General features: G+C 43.3%; 1 protein-coding gene across 6 annotated transcripts in view; it reads left to right on the forward strand.

Annotated features, from left to right (window-relative positions):
• Positions 1–14,877, forward strand: part of SLC4A10 (solute carrier family 4 member 10) — a 170,801-nt gene that overhangs the window by 27,861 nt on the left and 128,063 nt on the right. For 5 of the 6 annotated variants that reach the window (XM_053408138.1, XM_053408183.1, XM_053408147.1 and 2 more), the window contains exon 2: positions 6,967–7,062. The exons of the other annotated variant lie outside the window; for it this stretch is intronic. In XM_053408138.1, the coding sequence (XP_053264113.1) occupies positions 6,967–7,062 (96 nt within the window). The remainder of the gene's footprint in view (positions 1–6,966; positions 7,063–14,877) is intronic. 6 annotated transcript variants of the gene reach the window in all.

Raw genomic sequence — 14,877 nt, forward strand, 5'->3', positions numbered from 1 at the left:
TACTACTGGTTAGATTTCTGGTATAAGTTTATTCAGTATTGGAGCTATTATGGTTTATCAGAATTCAAAAAAGAAGTCCTTGGAAGTAATCTTTTTATTCTTTATTTTTAAAACACATTAAAAATAGTATTTGAAATTAAATTGAATAGATTTTATGTATAGGCTGTTGTTTTAAACTCTTTTTTAATATTTATAATTTTGTACCCATATGTTGTTTAGACAGGAAGCAGACTTACAGAGATTGTTATACGAACAGCAGGTATCGTATATAAATATGTAAAAGTTACATATATGAAAATTGTTAATTGTTTGAACAGTTTTTATACATTTAACTGTTCTATATATGTTGTTACGTTGCAAATTTCTTTGAGATGCCTAATGGGAAGAGATTCATAAATGAAATAACAGCAGCAATTTATAATATAATATGATATGATATGATATGATATGATATGATATGATATGATATAATATAATATAATATAATATAATATAATAATATATATTCAACATCTTTATCAATGACTTGGATAATGGACTCAAGGGCATCCTGATCAAATTTGCAGATGACACCAAACTGGGAGGGGTGGCTAACACCCCAGAGGACAGGATCACACTTCAAAACGACCTTGACAGATTAGAGAACTGGGCCAAAACAAACAAGCTGAACTTTAACAGGGAGAAATGTAAAGTATTGCACTTGGGCAAAAAAAATGAGAGGCACAAATACAAGATGGGTGACACCTGGCAGTACATGTGAAAAGGATCTAGGAGTCTTGGTTGACCACAAACTTGACATGAGCCAACAGTGTGATGCGGCAGCTAAAAAAGCCAATGCAATTCTGGGCTGCATCAATAGGAGTATAGCATCTAGATCAAGGGAAGTAATAGTGCCACTGTATTCTGCTCTGGTCAGACCTCACCTGGAGTACTGTGTCCAGTTCTGGGCACCACAGTTCAAGAAGGACACTGACAAACTGGAACGTGTCCAGAGGAGGGCAACCAAAATGGTCAAAGGCCTGGAAACGATGCCTTATGAGGAACAGCTAAGGGAGCTGGGCATGTTTAGCCTGGAGAAGAGGAGGTTAAGGGGTGATATGATAGCCATGTTCAAATATATAAAAGGATGTCACATAGAGGAGGGAGAAAGGTTGTTTTCTGCTGCTCCAGAGAAGCGGACACGGAGCAATGGATCCAAACTACAAGAAAGAAGATTCCACCTAAACATTAGGAAGAACTTCCTGACAGTAAGAGCTGTTCAACAGTGGAATTTGCTGCCAAGGAGTGTGGTGGAGTCTCCTTCTTTGGAGGTCTTTAAGCAGAGGCTTGACAACCATATGTCAGGAGTGCTCTGATGGTGTTTCCTGCTTGGCAGGGGGTTGGACTCGATGGCCCTTGTGGTCTATTCCAATTCTATGATTCTATAATATAATATAATATAATATAATATAATATAATATAATATAATATAAAATAAATCTCTCTCTGGTAGCTTATCGTAAAGTTTTAAGTGTCTATATGCTTATCACATTAATAAATTTTAAATTTATTGTTGTACATTGTTTTAAATGTTTGCCTTCCTTCTGGGATTGTACCCCCAAGTGTGTTTTATATGCTGGTCTCTGACCGTAATAAATTATATATAATAATAAATAATATAATATAATATAATATAATATAATATAATATAATATAATATAATATAATATAATATAATATGGTCATAGTCTAGGGGAAGAGTCATAACTCAGCAGTAGAGCATTTGCTTGTGTACAGAAGGTGTGTGCAGAAGGTGTCTCAGTTCTAGAAATTTTCTCAGTTGCTGTGACGTGTGTGTGTGTGTTTTTGTCTGCATGAAATCCTCCCGAGAGAAATACCTTCAGCTCAATAGCCCTGTAGTTGGCTGCCTAATGGGTCACAGAAGATGCTGCAAGGTCTCTCAAGAGACCCATGTTTTCAAATAAGTGCAGTCGCAGCAATGCTTCTGCCTAGTGGGAGACACTTCCTATGTGTGTCCATTTCATGTGATCGTAATACACCCACCCACGCCCTGTACCCTATACATTGGCACTGCAATGGATGGCCAGCCCAGGTTGTTCTTTTGAGAACCGCAAAGTTCCCCTCTGGCTCACTAAAAGATTTGTCAATAACTCTGGCTGAAAATTCTGGGGGCTGTTTATTTCACTACTAGCCAACAAGCTTCTCTTGACTTCTTTTGGGGGATATATAAGCCTCTATTGTCTGAGTCAATGCCAACATGCTTCCAGGGGCTGCAAAGTACCTTTTTGTAAAATGCCCTTCCCATATCTCTGAATGCTGATTGCTTAAAATAAAATAAAAAATTCAGTTGTTTAGAAATGTGACATCAAGCTGAGAGTTTAGAAGAGAACAGAAATCTCTGTTTCTGCACATTCTGAGAATTGCAGAAACAGATTTTAGACTTGGAAGGCTGGTGCAGTCATAATGTTTCTGAGTGGAGGAAATGGACTTGGCAGGTGAAGCACATGCTCTGTGTGATGAAGGTGCCAAGTTTGAACTCTGATGCTTCCGGTGAAAAGAATCAGGTAGAAGATGAGGGTAGAGACCTCTGCCAGAGACACAGGAGACCCTCTGCCATTTAGATAGAAAGCACTGGGCTAGATAGTTAATCTGACCTGATACTATGTGCCGTCCCATGAATCTTTGGTTCTGATTAAGCCAGGGGCGAAGGAAGGCGTCGTGACACCCGGGGCGGGCGTCACGACATAGGGCGCATGTGCTGCGTTGCTACATACAACATATGCACCATACATAGTGACACCGCACATGCTCTGTACAGTGGTACCTTGGGTTAAGTACTTAATTCGTTCCGAAGGTCCGTACTTAACCTGAAACTGTTCTTAACCTGAAGCACCACTTTAGCTAATGGAGCATCCTGCTGCTGCCGCGCTGCCGGAGCACAATTTCTGTTCTCATCCTGAAGCAAAGTTCTTAACCTGAAGCACTATTTCTGGGTGAATGGAGTCTGTAACCTGAAGCGTATGTAACCCGAGGTACCACTGTATAGCAGTTTGCTGCCTGAGCCACTCTAGCGCCATACGGATGGTGCCGGGATCCTTCCGGCGCCGCTATAGCCACGAATGGAGAATCCTCCATTCGCGGCTGCAGCTGCGAGCAGAGGATCCCGGCACCATCCGTATAGCACTGGAGCGGCGCCGGCGGCAAACCGCTATACAACGCATGTACGTCGCCGCTATGTACAGCGCATGCATGCGACGCCGTACATGCACTGTACTTAGCAGTTTGCTGCAGGTGCTGAGATCCTCTGCTTGTGGTTGCAGCTGCAAACAGAGGATTCTCCAAAGGCGGCGGCGCGATGGCTGCTCGCGTTGCCACGAGTCCCTGCGGGGTGACTTCTTGTCACCCCCGAAGGCATGGAACCCGGGGAGTACCGCCCCCCACGCTCCCCCATTGCGATGCCACTGGATTAATCTATAAAAGAGGGCTGTGAGAGTGCATCCACCTCTCCTCCCACCTGGAGTGCAGATTTCACCACCCACCTAAATTGTGATTAAGTGTTACGTCAGCAGCACTGTGGTTAAGGCCAACCTTAATAATAATAATAATAATAATAATAATAATAATAATAATAATAATTTTTTATTTATACCCCACCCTCCCTGGCGGAGACTAGGCTCAGGGCAGCTGACACCAAATAAATAATACAATAACAACACAAAATCAAACAATTAGTTTAAAATACAATTAGAATCACATTTAAAATCAAGATAAAATTAAGTGGGAACCCACGAATCAAAACTGTAGGGGTAAGGAATTAAAAGTACACTAGGCCCAGCCACCTGTACTGGTCCCATATGGGCTGATAGAAAGAGCCAAGGAGGCCACTTAAACACAGGGCCCCATAGAAAGAAGGGGGTCAGACTGGGCCCAAACCAAAGGCCTGGCAGAACAGCTCCATCTTGCAGGCCGTGTGGAAAGATGTCAAATCCCACAGGGCCCTGGTCTCTTGTGACAGAGCGTTCCACCAGACTGGGGCCAGGGCTGAAAAGGCGCTGAACCCGGTCGAGGCCAGTCTAAACTCCTTGAGGTCCGAGACCTCCAAAGTATTATTGTTTGTGGACCATAAGGTCCTCTGTAGGGTGTACCAGGAGAGGCGGTCCCGTAAGTACGAGGGTCCTAGGTTGTATAGGGCTTTAAAGGTTTAAACCGGCACTTTAAACCTGACCCTGTACTTCACCGGGAGCCAGTGCAGCTGGTGTAGCACTGGATGAATGTGGTCCCGTGGCAAGGACCTCGTTAGGAGCCTCACCACAACGTTCTGCACCTGCTGGAGTTTTTGGGTCAGCTTCAAGGGCAGCCCCGCGTAGAGCGAATTACAGTAGTCAAGCCTGGAGGTGACCATCACATGGATCACTGTGGCGAGATCAGGGCGAGAAAGGTAAGGGACCAGCTGCTTAGCACAGTGGAAGTGGAAAAATGCCGCCTTCGCCGCAATTGCAACCTGCACCTCCATAGAAAGGTTACACCCAAACTCCTGACAGAAGGTGCTGGCACTAATTGAGCCCCACAAGAGATGAGAGTTGGCCCCCCAACCCCATGTCGTCCTGATCTTTACCGTGTGTGCACACATGCACGCACACACAGTGTTATAAGTTTTTTGGGGGGAGGAAGGAGGCTGTATTCAAGATCCTTTTAACACCTCCATCCAGCAAGTGTTACAATATAAGTCAGGCTAGCTTCCTTCACTGAGGTCATAGCCAGGGTGATGGGCCATTAAGGGAAACAAAGGAAAGGGGCTCTGTGCAAGATGGCAAATGGGTGGTGCCCCCCCAGCTCATGGTTAGTTAAGCCAGAGTTTAGAGTTGAGTTGCTGTGATGTGGGCCAAAAGAAAAGCTGGAGAGAGAGTATGGGCAGTGATTGATTTCTGTTTGAATCCAAGACTGTGGCTATGGGGGTGGGGGAGAAACAAGACTCTATTGGGGTGTTAATGCTGTGAACCCCCCATCACAGGCTCAGGTTGTATATATGTGTAAATAAACCTTATATTATAAAGACACTGCAGTCTCCACTGTGCCTCATTCCAAAAGGAAGTACAAATCCTAGGTAAGTGTCTCGAACCCCTGGAATTTCTCAGTGCTCGTGGGCTGGGGTACTGTGCAAAAATACATAACCCCATGCCCCATGAGCTTCAAAACCCTGATTGGGCTCACTGATGCTTATAGATGTGTACATAAAGATGCTGATGGGACACCCTCCTTTCATGTGTTTGCTGTGGAAATATCAGTATAATTTTGTAGAGTAAAGTGTAGAGTTTGTTGTATTACCACGATATGGAAAGAAGCACAAGACCAACCCAACAAGATGATGGTGCATTGTCAGGGATTAGTGTACTCATATGTGAAATAATGGAAAAATTGCATTGAGGCAAAGAGAAGAAAAGATGAATTCTGCAACCTGTGTACATTATGCAAGCTGAGCTCAGTTTGCATAATTTTATTTTGCAATCTTTCTTCTGGCATATATATATATATATATATATATATATATATATAGTACTTGCTGGTCCTGCCTTGGTCATAGACATTGAAGCCTCATAGTCCATAGGCATTGACCATGTATTTTCAAGCATACATTTGCTGCCATAAGGACTAGAAACCTAGACTGTTTTTCATATTAAAGCTGAGATTTTCATTCAGTGTTCAGTACCACATAATGGCTGCATTCATACATAACATTAACTCAGGTAGGGAAGCTGTGACCCTCCATATGTCATTGGACTCCAACTCCCATCAACCGCAGCTAGCATAACCAGAGGTCATGGAGAATGAGAGCTGTAGTCCAGCAATATTTGAAGGGCTGGAGGGCAGCATTAAACCATGTTTTAGTGTTATGAACTGCAGTGAGCTCTCATGCTTCTTCTTTCCTCTTTGGTACACCTTCAAGGAGGTGTTTGGAGTGTTTTTCTTTTGTTTTAGATTGATCATGCCTTGTTGTGACTTTCATGTCTGGGCAGACTTTGGCTAATCCTTGTAGTGATTTGTTCAAACAGTAGTTAAAACCACAATTTGTCATGCTATCTTGTTTCAACAATTCATAACCATAGTTTAGGGTTTAGGCATAACAGTAAATTGTGGTTAATCTAACATGGAAGCAGAAGTTTACAATCTTTTCTTTGTAGCCATACCTGGAACAAGAGAGGGGAAGGGGGACACATAACCTGACCTTTAAAGCCCTAAACAGCCTCGGCCCAGTATACCTGAAGGAGTGTCTCCACCCCCGTCACTCAGCCTGGACACTGAGGTCCAGCTCTGAGGGCCTTCTGGTGGTCCCCTCACTGCGAGAAGTGAGGTTACAGGGAAACAGGCAGAGGGCCTTCTTGGTAGTGGTGCCTGCCCTGTGGAATGCCCTCCCACCAGATGTCAAGGAAATATACAGCTATCTGACTTTTAGAAGACATCTGAAGGCAGCCCTGTTTAAAGAAGTTTTTAATGTTTTAGCGTATTTTTAATATTTTGTTGGAAGCCACCCAGAGTGGCTGGGATGGGTGGAGTATGTATGTATGCATGCATGCATGAATGAATAAATAAACAAAAATATTTTATTATTATTTTATTATTATTATTATATCTTTGTAACACTAAATTATGGCTTAGTGTTATGTATGAATACAGCCTGTATGTGTTCTCTACTATTACCCACTGAAACAGAAACAGCAGGTTTTGTGTCTTGTTGCTGCAGGTAACATTCAGAAAGCTGATAACTATGAATTGGCGTCATTTTGTCAATTGTTTTGTCAAAGCCAGAATAATCACTTAAGCAAAATCCACCATTTGTTTACCTTTAGTCTTGTTCTTTGTTGAACTCATACAATGCACCATCATCTGTGGACTTGACAATGCTTCCCTCTGATTTATTTTGAGCAAATAAGGCAAAAATGTTAAAATGACACCCCTCCTCCCATGCAGTTTTTAATCGAGCACAGAGATGAAGATTGGAGGCAGGAAAATGGTGCCCCCTCTGGAATCTACTGCCAAAATTCCACGTCTTCATGTCACTTCATGGTAAGACCAACCAGACCAACCTTGGGAATAATCATGTATGGTGACTGAACTGTTGTTCCTCTTTCTGCTCATGAAAAAAAAAGTTACAATTCAGACAGATGCCAGCCTTGATGAGGGGCTGCAGCACCAGAGTATAAACACTCTTGGCCACAAGGATGTATTTTTAGCTGAAGGGAAAAGCTGGAAATGGCACTGCAATATTTATACACAAGTAACTCCTGATTATGCTGTATATCAAGTTGTATAGGTTGATGTGCCTACTGGCTGATAATACCCCTAGCCCCAATAATATTTTAAAGCATTTTCTATGGTGCTTCATCCGTATTCCTGGCACACGCTATTTTATATAGGACTGTGGGAGTGCAGTAGTCTTGATGTGTTTGTATTCCCAGCTAAGAGTGAAATGACTAAGATGGGCACCATCCTCTCATTCTGGCTATTATATGGTCAGTTCTGAGAGTCATCATTGAACACTTCTGATGGATTCTGAATGATCTGACTAGACCATTTTAGGCTGTGAATTTATGTGGAGTGTCTGCTGAAAAGCTTAGGTAAGTTTTGTCAAGGAGATGAAGATATGTTGTCTTGGTGTGTTGGTTTTTAGATTTATATAACCTATACGTCAGGTGGTTTTGGTACATATCCAGTGCATTGCCAGCTTAATTTAAGGTGCTGGTGATGACTTTTAAAACAATGAATCTTTTGGGACTGGATTACTTAAAAGAACTGGGTGACACCTGTATCAACTTACCTGTGCCTTAAGATTCACTCCAGAGGTCCTACTTAGGTGCACACCTATAAAGACAAGTAGACACTCAGATACATGGAACAGATTTCATGGTGGATTTCAGCGACATGAGATTGGGCCTTGAAGACCCACCTTGTTGTCATAGCATTTGGTGGCTAGTTGTAAATTAAGCTGTAGAAATTGTTATTGTCTTTTTTTGGTATGCTTATGTTATGCTGGACAATGTGGATCTCCTTTGCTAGCTTTTAGCAGTGGATGTTTTAAATGGTATTAAATTACAGTTGTACCTTGGTTCTTGAACAGAATGCATTCCGGGAGCCCGTTCGAAAACCAAGACGCGGCTTCTGATTGGCTGAAGGAGCGTCCTGCAGCCAATCGGAAGTCGCGGAAGCCGCCCTGGATGTTTGGCTTCCAAAAATTGTTTGCAAACCAGAACATTTACTTCTGGTTTTTGATTGCTTGGGAGCCAAAACATACAAGTTCCAAGGCGTTCGGCAACCAAGGTACGACTGTACATTGCATTGGTTACATTTTTTTAATGTTTATTTTTAAAGAGTGGTATCCAGTGCTAGACCTGCTCGGAGCAGCCCCACTGAAGTTACTAGACATGACTAACTTAGATTGATTCATTCATTTAAATGGGACTACTCCGAGTTGGTCACAACCCTGTGCCACTTTGTGAAGAATGTCTCTTAGTAAGATTTCTTACATCTCTTAAATAAATAAATACAAACTTGCAAGTTTAAGAACACAATGGATAGTACTGGGCTGTGGTGTCTTTTTATATGCTGAAACATTGTTGTGTCATTTATTTATTTATTTTGAAAAATCAACCTTAGAACATCAAAGCCCTTGGCCACATTAGTGTTCCATGCACTAAACACACTAAGAATGTGTTTGCATGTAGAGTTAGCAGGCATGCTGCTGTTGTGATAATTCTATGCGTGAGTGGCCTCACACGATTTATGCAATTTGTAGTGAAATAAGTCTTTGCAGCCTTCCTCATAATTTTGTGCCATGGATGTCTCATCTGATGACTCGCTTGTAAAAACCCCCACAACAATTCACCTTTGCCCACTTTGGTCCTTTTTTGTATCTGTGTGACTCAGGTTTAGTGAGTCACCTACAATTTCCCCATTAGCCATTGTGTTCAACCTCAGGAAGTCATCTGAACACTGAGGGGATGCTTTTACTGGAAGATAAAACTCTGCTCCTACTCAACTATTGGCTGTGGACATGGCTTCAAAGCCAGGTGAGTCACTTCCTTGAGTAGACACTGATCTATATTATTAGCCTGCCTTGACATGACACCTTCTTGCCAGTGCAGGAGTAATTGGCAGATAAGTTCCCCTTGTGTTGAATAGAGAAGAGAGAACCCACCCCCATTGCCTGCTCAGAAAACTTTATTTATGCGTAACTGTATTTTTGCATCATGTTTCTTAGATATCATTTGGCAGGGGGAAACTTGAAATGTTAATGTTGGAATTACCACACTAAGATAACATGGGGGAAAGTTACAATGCAATTTAGGGGTTTATGATTGTAGCTTAAGGAAAAAATTTTACCTGAGCATCTGCAGGACATGTAGTATAGTATATGTGTTAATATAGTTTAAGCTGTAGCCTGGTGATTGAACTCTTCATAGATGTCAAAGCTTTCAGTTCAAACCACTTGAACTGTTAGAGGCATTTTTAGATAAAAGCAAATTGTCTCCTCCTCTTCAGTGCCACCGCCCCACCCCCCGGCATGGTGTTATTTGCTCTTTCTGGATCCAAAATGGCTGATCTCTTTTTTCTAAGATATCTTTTCAGGCTTACAGCAGGCTTGTGGTCCACAACAGTTCCTAAGGACATAATATGAGCCTGTTGCATCAGGCTAGTGACCCAAGCCTGTGAGAAGCCTGTGAGCTGGTCATGAGCACAACAGCACTCTCTCACCACTTAGGATTCGCCAAGGAACCCATATTGTCTCTGAAATCAGAGGTAGGACACAGCCACCATAGTGGGGAGCAGGAGAGCTGAAAAGAATGCCAACCAATGTGCTGCTTTGGTTTCAGATAGTACATGGGTAAAAAGGTAAAGGGACCCCTGACCATTAGGTCCAGTTGCGGACAACTCTGGGTTGCAGCGCTCATCTCGCTTTATTGGCTGAGGGAGCCGGCGTACAGCTTCCGGGTCATGTGGCCAGCATGACTAAGCCACTTCTGGCAAACCAGAGCAGCGCATGGAAACGCCATTTACCTTCCCGCCGGAGTGGTACCTATTTATCTACTTGCACTCTGCTGTGCTTTCTAACTGCTAGGTTGGCAGGAGCAGGGACCAAGCAACGGGAGCTCACCCCGTTGCGGGGACTCGAACCGCCAACCTTCTGATCGGCAAGTCCTAGGCTCTGTGGTTTAACCCTGTGTCTCTAGTACATGGGTAGATGAGTCTAAAAAGCCTGGAACACAAATTTTCATGTCCATCTAGAGGCTATGGTGGCTTATTTACCAGTAGTCATGTATTTAGCGTTAACTCTGGTGTATACTTAATTCTGGTGTATATTTTGCTCTAGGAAGTTTAGTTTGGTCAGAATCACTTCTAGAGTTCACATTAAGTACATTATTTCTGGTAAATGAGCCACCATAGCTGCTAGAGGGCTGTGAGAATTTGTGTCCTGGGCTTTTTAGATTTGTCTTCCCATCCATTATCAGAAACCAAAGGGGCTCATGGGTTGCCAGATGTGATTTTTGTTTCCAGCTGTCCTACCCCACTACTATGGTTAGTAGCTGTTGATTGCCTTGTCCTCCGTAAAGTTATTTAACCCTCTTATAAGAACATAGTAGCCTGAAAACATTTTATTTTTTTACCAGTCTAGGCTAGTAGCCTTTGTTTTCATACCAGCTACAGAGGTGGACCAGTGTGGGTTTGCAGGCTAGTAAAAACAGACATCACCTTCTGCCAAGCACGCTGGTGGTGGAGTGACCTGCAGTGTCTCTACCACAAAGTGTTTGTGGAAACATCCTCTGCAGGTAGCATGGAAATTAAAGCAGCCTGTTGCCTGCCTAAAGTGACCAGGTGAACATTACTTAACTGGGGGAGTTGCTTCCTCGCATCTCTTTCCCCCTTGAGATTCATCCAGTGTTTCAGAGTGGAACAAATCAATCAAAATCAAGGGAACATTTGCGTCCTCCTTACGTTTATCCCCCTGAGGTTCTGATAACAGTAATTCAGCAAAGTACACGACACCTCTGTCCTCAGGAAGAGAGCAAGCCAAATAATGCCATTTTTGTTTCCAGAGCTAAGCAAAACAGATTTAAAATCCCATGAGTGACCACGGGGAAAGTTGAAGCCTCGTTGAAATGGACAGCTGTGCAAAAGCACAACCATCCTATTGTGTAATGGCTGTTCATTTCCGTGGGACTCAAATGGAAGAACTTCCAAGGTGAATCTGACCTCACAGGTCAGATCTGTGGCCAACTCTGCCACCCTTAATGAGGCCTCAGCTGTGTCACTGGAAGCATCCTCCTCATTCTGTCGCATGGTCTTTGCTTCCTAAGAATATTCTATCTCTGTGATTGAAAGTGCGTTGCATTTATTCATTTATTTAGAATTACATTTATATTCCACCTTTCCTCCAAGAAACTGCAGGTGGCATACACGGTTACTCTCTCCCCATTTTATTCTCACAACAACTCTGTGAGGTAGGTTGAGAGGTGGTAACTGGACTAAAGTCTCCCAGTGAGCTTCATGGCTGAGTAGGTTTTTGAACCCTGGCCTCGCAAGTCCTGGCCTGACACTCGTAACCACTGCATCACACTAGTACAAAGCACATTCTAGAATTGTTGGTTAGGCAGAAGGAAGAATGTATTCATGGTTTACTTTGCAGCTCTTCTTCATAAATGGAGCATTTTTCTAATAATAATAATAATAATAATAATAATAATAATAATAATAATAATAATAATATTTTTATTTATATCCCGCCCTCCCCAGCCGAAGCCGGGCTCAGGGCAGCTAACAACAATAAAATAGTACAACATTCTAAAATCATTTCATTATAAAATTTTCAACTCACATTGATGGTAACCATTAGGCTAAAGTTCTGTGAAGATTGCCAAAGGAGGAGGTCAGGCTGTGCCCTGACCAAAGGCCTGGCGGAACAGCTCTGTCTTGCAGGCCCTGCGGAAAGATGTCAAGTCCCGCAGGGCCCTAGTCTCTTGTGACAGAGCGTTCCACTAGATTGGAGCCACAGCCGAAAAAGCCCTGGCTCTAGTTGTCTGTTCTTAATATTGGCTGTGTGGTTGTGAAGACCCTTATTCCCCTCACAGAGCTATGATTCCAGAGTTCCTTGGGAGGAGGGCTTGACTGTTAAACCACTCTGAACATACTAGCTAAGTGCTCTCACTTACAGGGGTCTCCTAACAATTCTCGCTCCCCACTTACCAAACTCCATTTCCAGGATACCTTAAAGGAAGCCATGACGGTTAAAGTGACATGATAGTGCTTTAAATGTACGGTGAGGATGTGGCCTTAGATAGTAAGGCGGCAGAATATTCTTTCTGATAAATGTTAAGAAGATTTTGCATGGTTATATCGCATGCAAAATCATCTTAAGGGGGCAAAGCATTCACTTTGTATTTTTGCAGTGGCTTAGCAACTGTAATGATTGCATGCCCTGATTTATTGGCAGCCCCCAAGATATTTGGGGCACAGATTCTAAAACTGTGGCAGTTTCCAAGTAACAAATATGCTGCTTGTTTCTTTAAGTTGACATCATGTTTACTTTGATACAGCAGACCATGCTATGTTTTGAGCATTTATTTTATCTAGTACATTTTTGTCTCTCCCTCCTTCCAGGAAGATCAGGGCAATATGCATGGTTCTTTATACTTGCAACAACCCTGTGAGATAGCTTCAGCTGAAAGAGAGACAGAGACAGACAGAAAGAAACAAATTGGCCTGATGTCGGCCAGTGAGTTTGTGGCTGAATGGAGATGTGAGCCTAGACTTTCCCAGACTAACACTCCAAACCCAGCCTTTCTCAGTCTTGGGTCCCCAGATGTTCTTGAACGCCCATCATCCCTGACCCTGCTAGCTAGGAATGATGGGAGTTGAAGTCTAACAACACCTGGGCACCCAAGCATAGCTGTCAACTTTTCCCTTTTCTTGCAAGGAATCCTATTCGGAATAAGGGAATTTCCCTTAAAAAAGGGAAACGTTGACAGCTATGCACCCAAGGTTGAGAAAGGCTGCTAACCTCTATGGTTAGCCTTTCCTATCCTTGGGTTACTGGGCAGGGGCAGTGCTTGTTACGGGGAAAGATCAATGTTGCTTCAACAACAACCAGACAGATACTGAACCCTATATAGTTGCAGCAGCTATATTCCAATTCACCCACACTGAGGTTAGAGGGGCCCAGCTTGGTCCAGTAGTCTTCTACTCCAGTGGAAAGATACTGGTCCACTGGGATCTCTTGTGATGTAGTCTTCCAAGTCCAAGACAGCAACGCTACATCCACAGGCCAGAGCTTGTCTGCTGGAAGCATTCCTGGTGCTGTTCCCTTTCCTGTGTGCCATTCCCCTTTTGATGCTGTCATTGATCTTGTTGAAGAAAACAGGCTTTGACAGTTTTCACTCATGGGCTATATACTGATATCGCTGAATGCTGAATTATGCTATCGTGTAATTATGAAAATGTTAAATAACTCCCTTGCAAACACCAACATCATAAACATGTTTTTTTTTTTAAAAAAAGCTCGCAAACTGGCACACAGTGGTGTTTTATTTACTAATTGCACATTTTGGATGTGGGATTCATTAAAACTGGCTCAGAGTTTCACAAGCTTCATGGCTGGGTGCCTTTTCTATGCTCTGCTTCATGATGGACTGTAAATCAAGGGAAGGTGGAAGCATCTAAATCATTTCTAAAACTATCGTAGCAGATAATGTGAAAGGCCAGACCAACAGATGAATGTTCGGCATGTTGAGGAATGTTGTTATTATTTTATTTTTATATGCCACCTTTCCTTCAAGATGGCATACATAGTTCTCTCCCTCTCCAGTATATTCTCACAACAACCCTGTGAATGTAGCCTAGGCTGAGAGGTGGTGATTGGCTCAAGCTCACTCAGTGAGCTTCATGACTCAGTGTGGATTAGAATCCTGCTCTCCCAGGTTCTAGTTGGAACGCTCCAACCACTATACCACATGACCTGTTACGACCTCTATATTGGTGATGGTGCAGTGCTCAGTCCCATTGTGTGGCACCAGTATAATCATCCAGATGGGCCAGTGTAAGGAGCCTTTGACGAACCACATGTATACCTGGGAACTGAACATGGTGGCCAGGTTGAAAGCCAGAGAATGTGCCTGCAGGCCCAGCATCAGCACAGAGTACCTTGGGAAGCTGTCAAGGTCCCAGCAAGGTCCATTACAGCTGCTTGCTCTGGACTGTTTTTAAGGTGGCTGGATCTGGAACCTCTAGTTTAATTCCCCACAATGACTCTGATGGGCATTCTGGGAAATTGAAGGCCTAGCTATTTGATCAGCATCAGTCAGGTGCGTGTCATGAATTACTGGGAGCTGAGCATGGCACTGTGGATGTTCTTCAACCATCATTAGACAGTTGGGGCTAGGACTCCAAGCACTGCTACCACCACTGTCACCAAGTACCAGGGTTAACCCAACTAGGAGGAGGTCCACCAGAGGGCACATTGCTGAGGTTCAACTCAAATTTGGCATCAGCCCTGCATACACGTACCTTATTAAGCTCCTGAAATTGCGGGGGGGGGGGGCAGATGTCAAGCTGTATGCATGCTCCCCAGATTTTTAACCTAGCAATTCCAGAGTTGAGATCTCATACAGTCTAATGGCCTTGCAGTAACTGGTAGCGTTATTCTGCTTTGCTTGGTGGTACATCAACACGAGTGCTGATTGCACAGTCTGTGGGTCATGTAGGATCTCAACTCTCAGGTTTGTCGAGCTCCAGCTACCTGCAGTGGCGCAGGAGTTCTGTGTGGAAGGGAGTCTCCTGGTCCATGGCATGTCTGTTTTAGATCTTGCGCTAGAAGAGCATCCCCATCAACCT

This window comes from Podarcis raffonei, chromosome 1, assembly GCF_027172205.1.
Source record: "Podarcis raffonei isolate rPodRaf1 chromosome 1, rPodRaf1.pri, whole genome shotgun sequence".
Classification (NCBI taxonomy): Eukaryota; Metazoa; Chordata; class Lepidosauria; order Squamata; family Lacertidae; genus Podarcis; species Podarcis raffonei.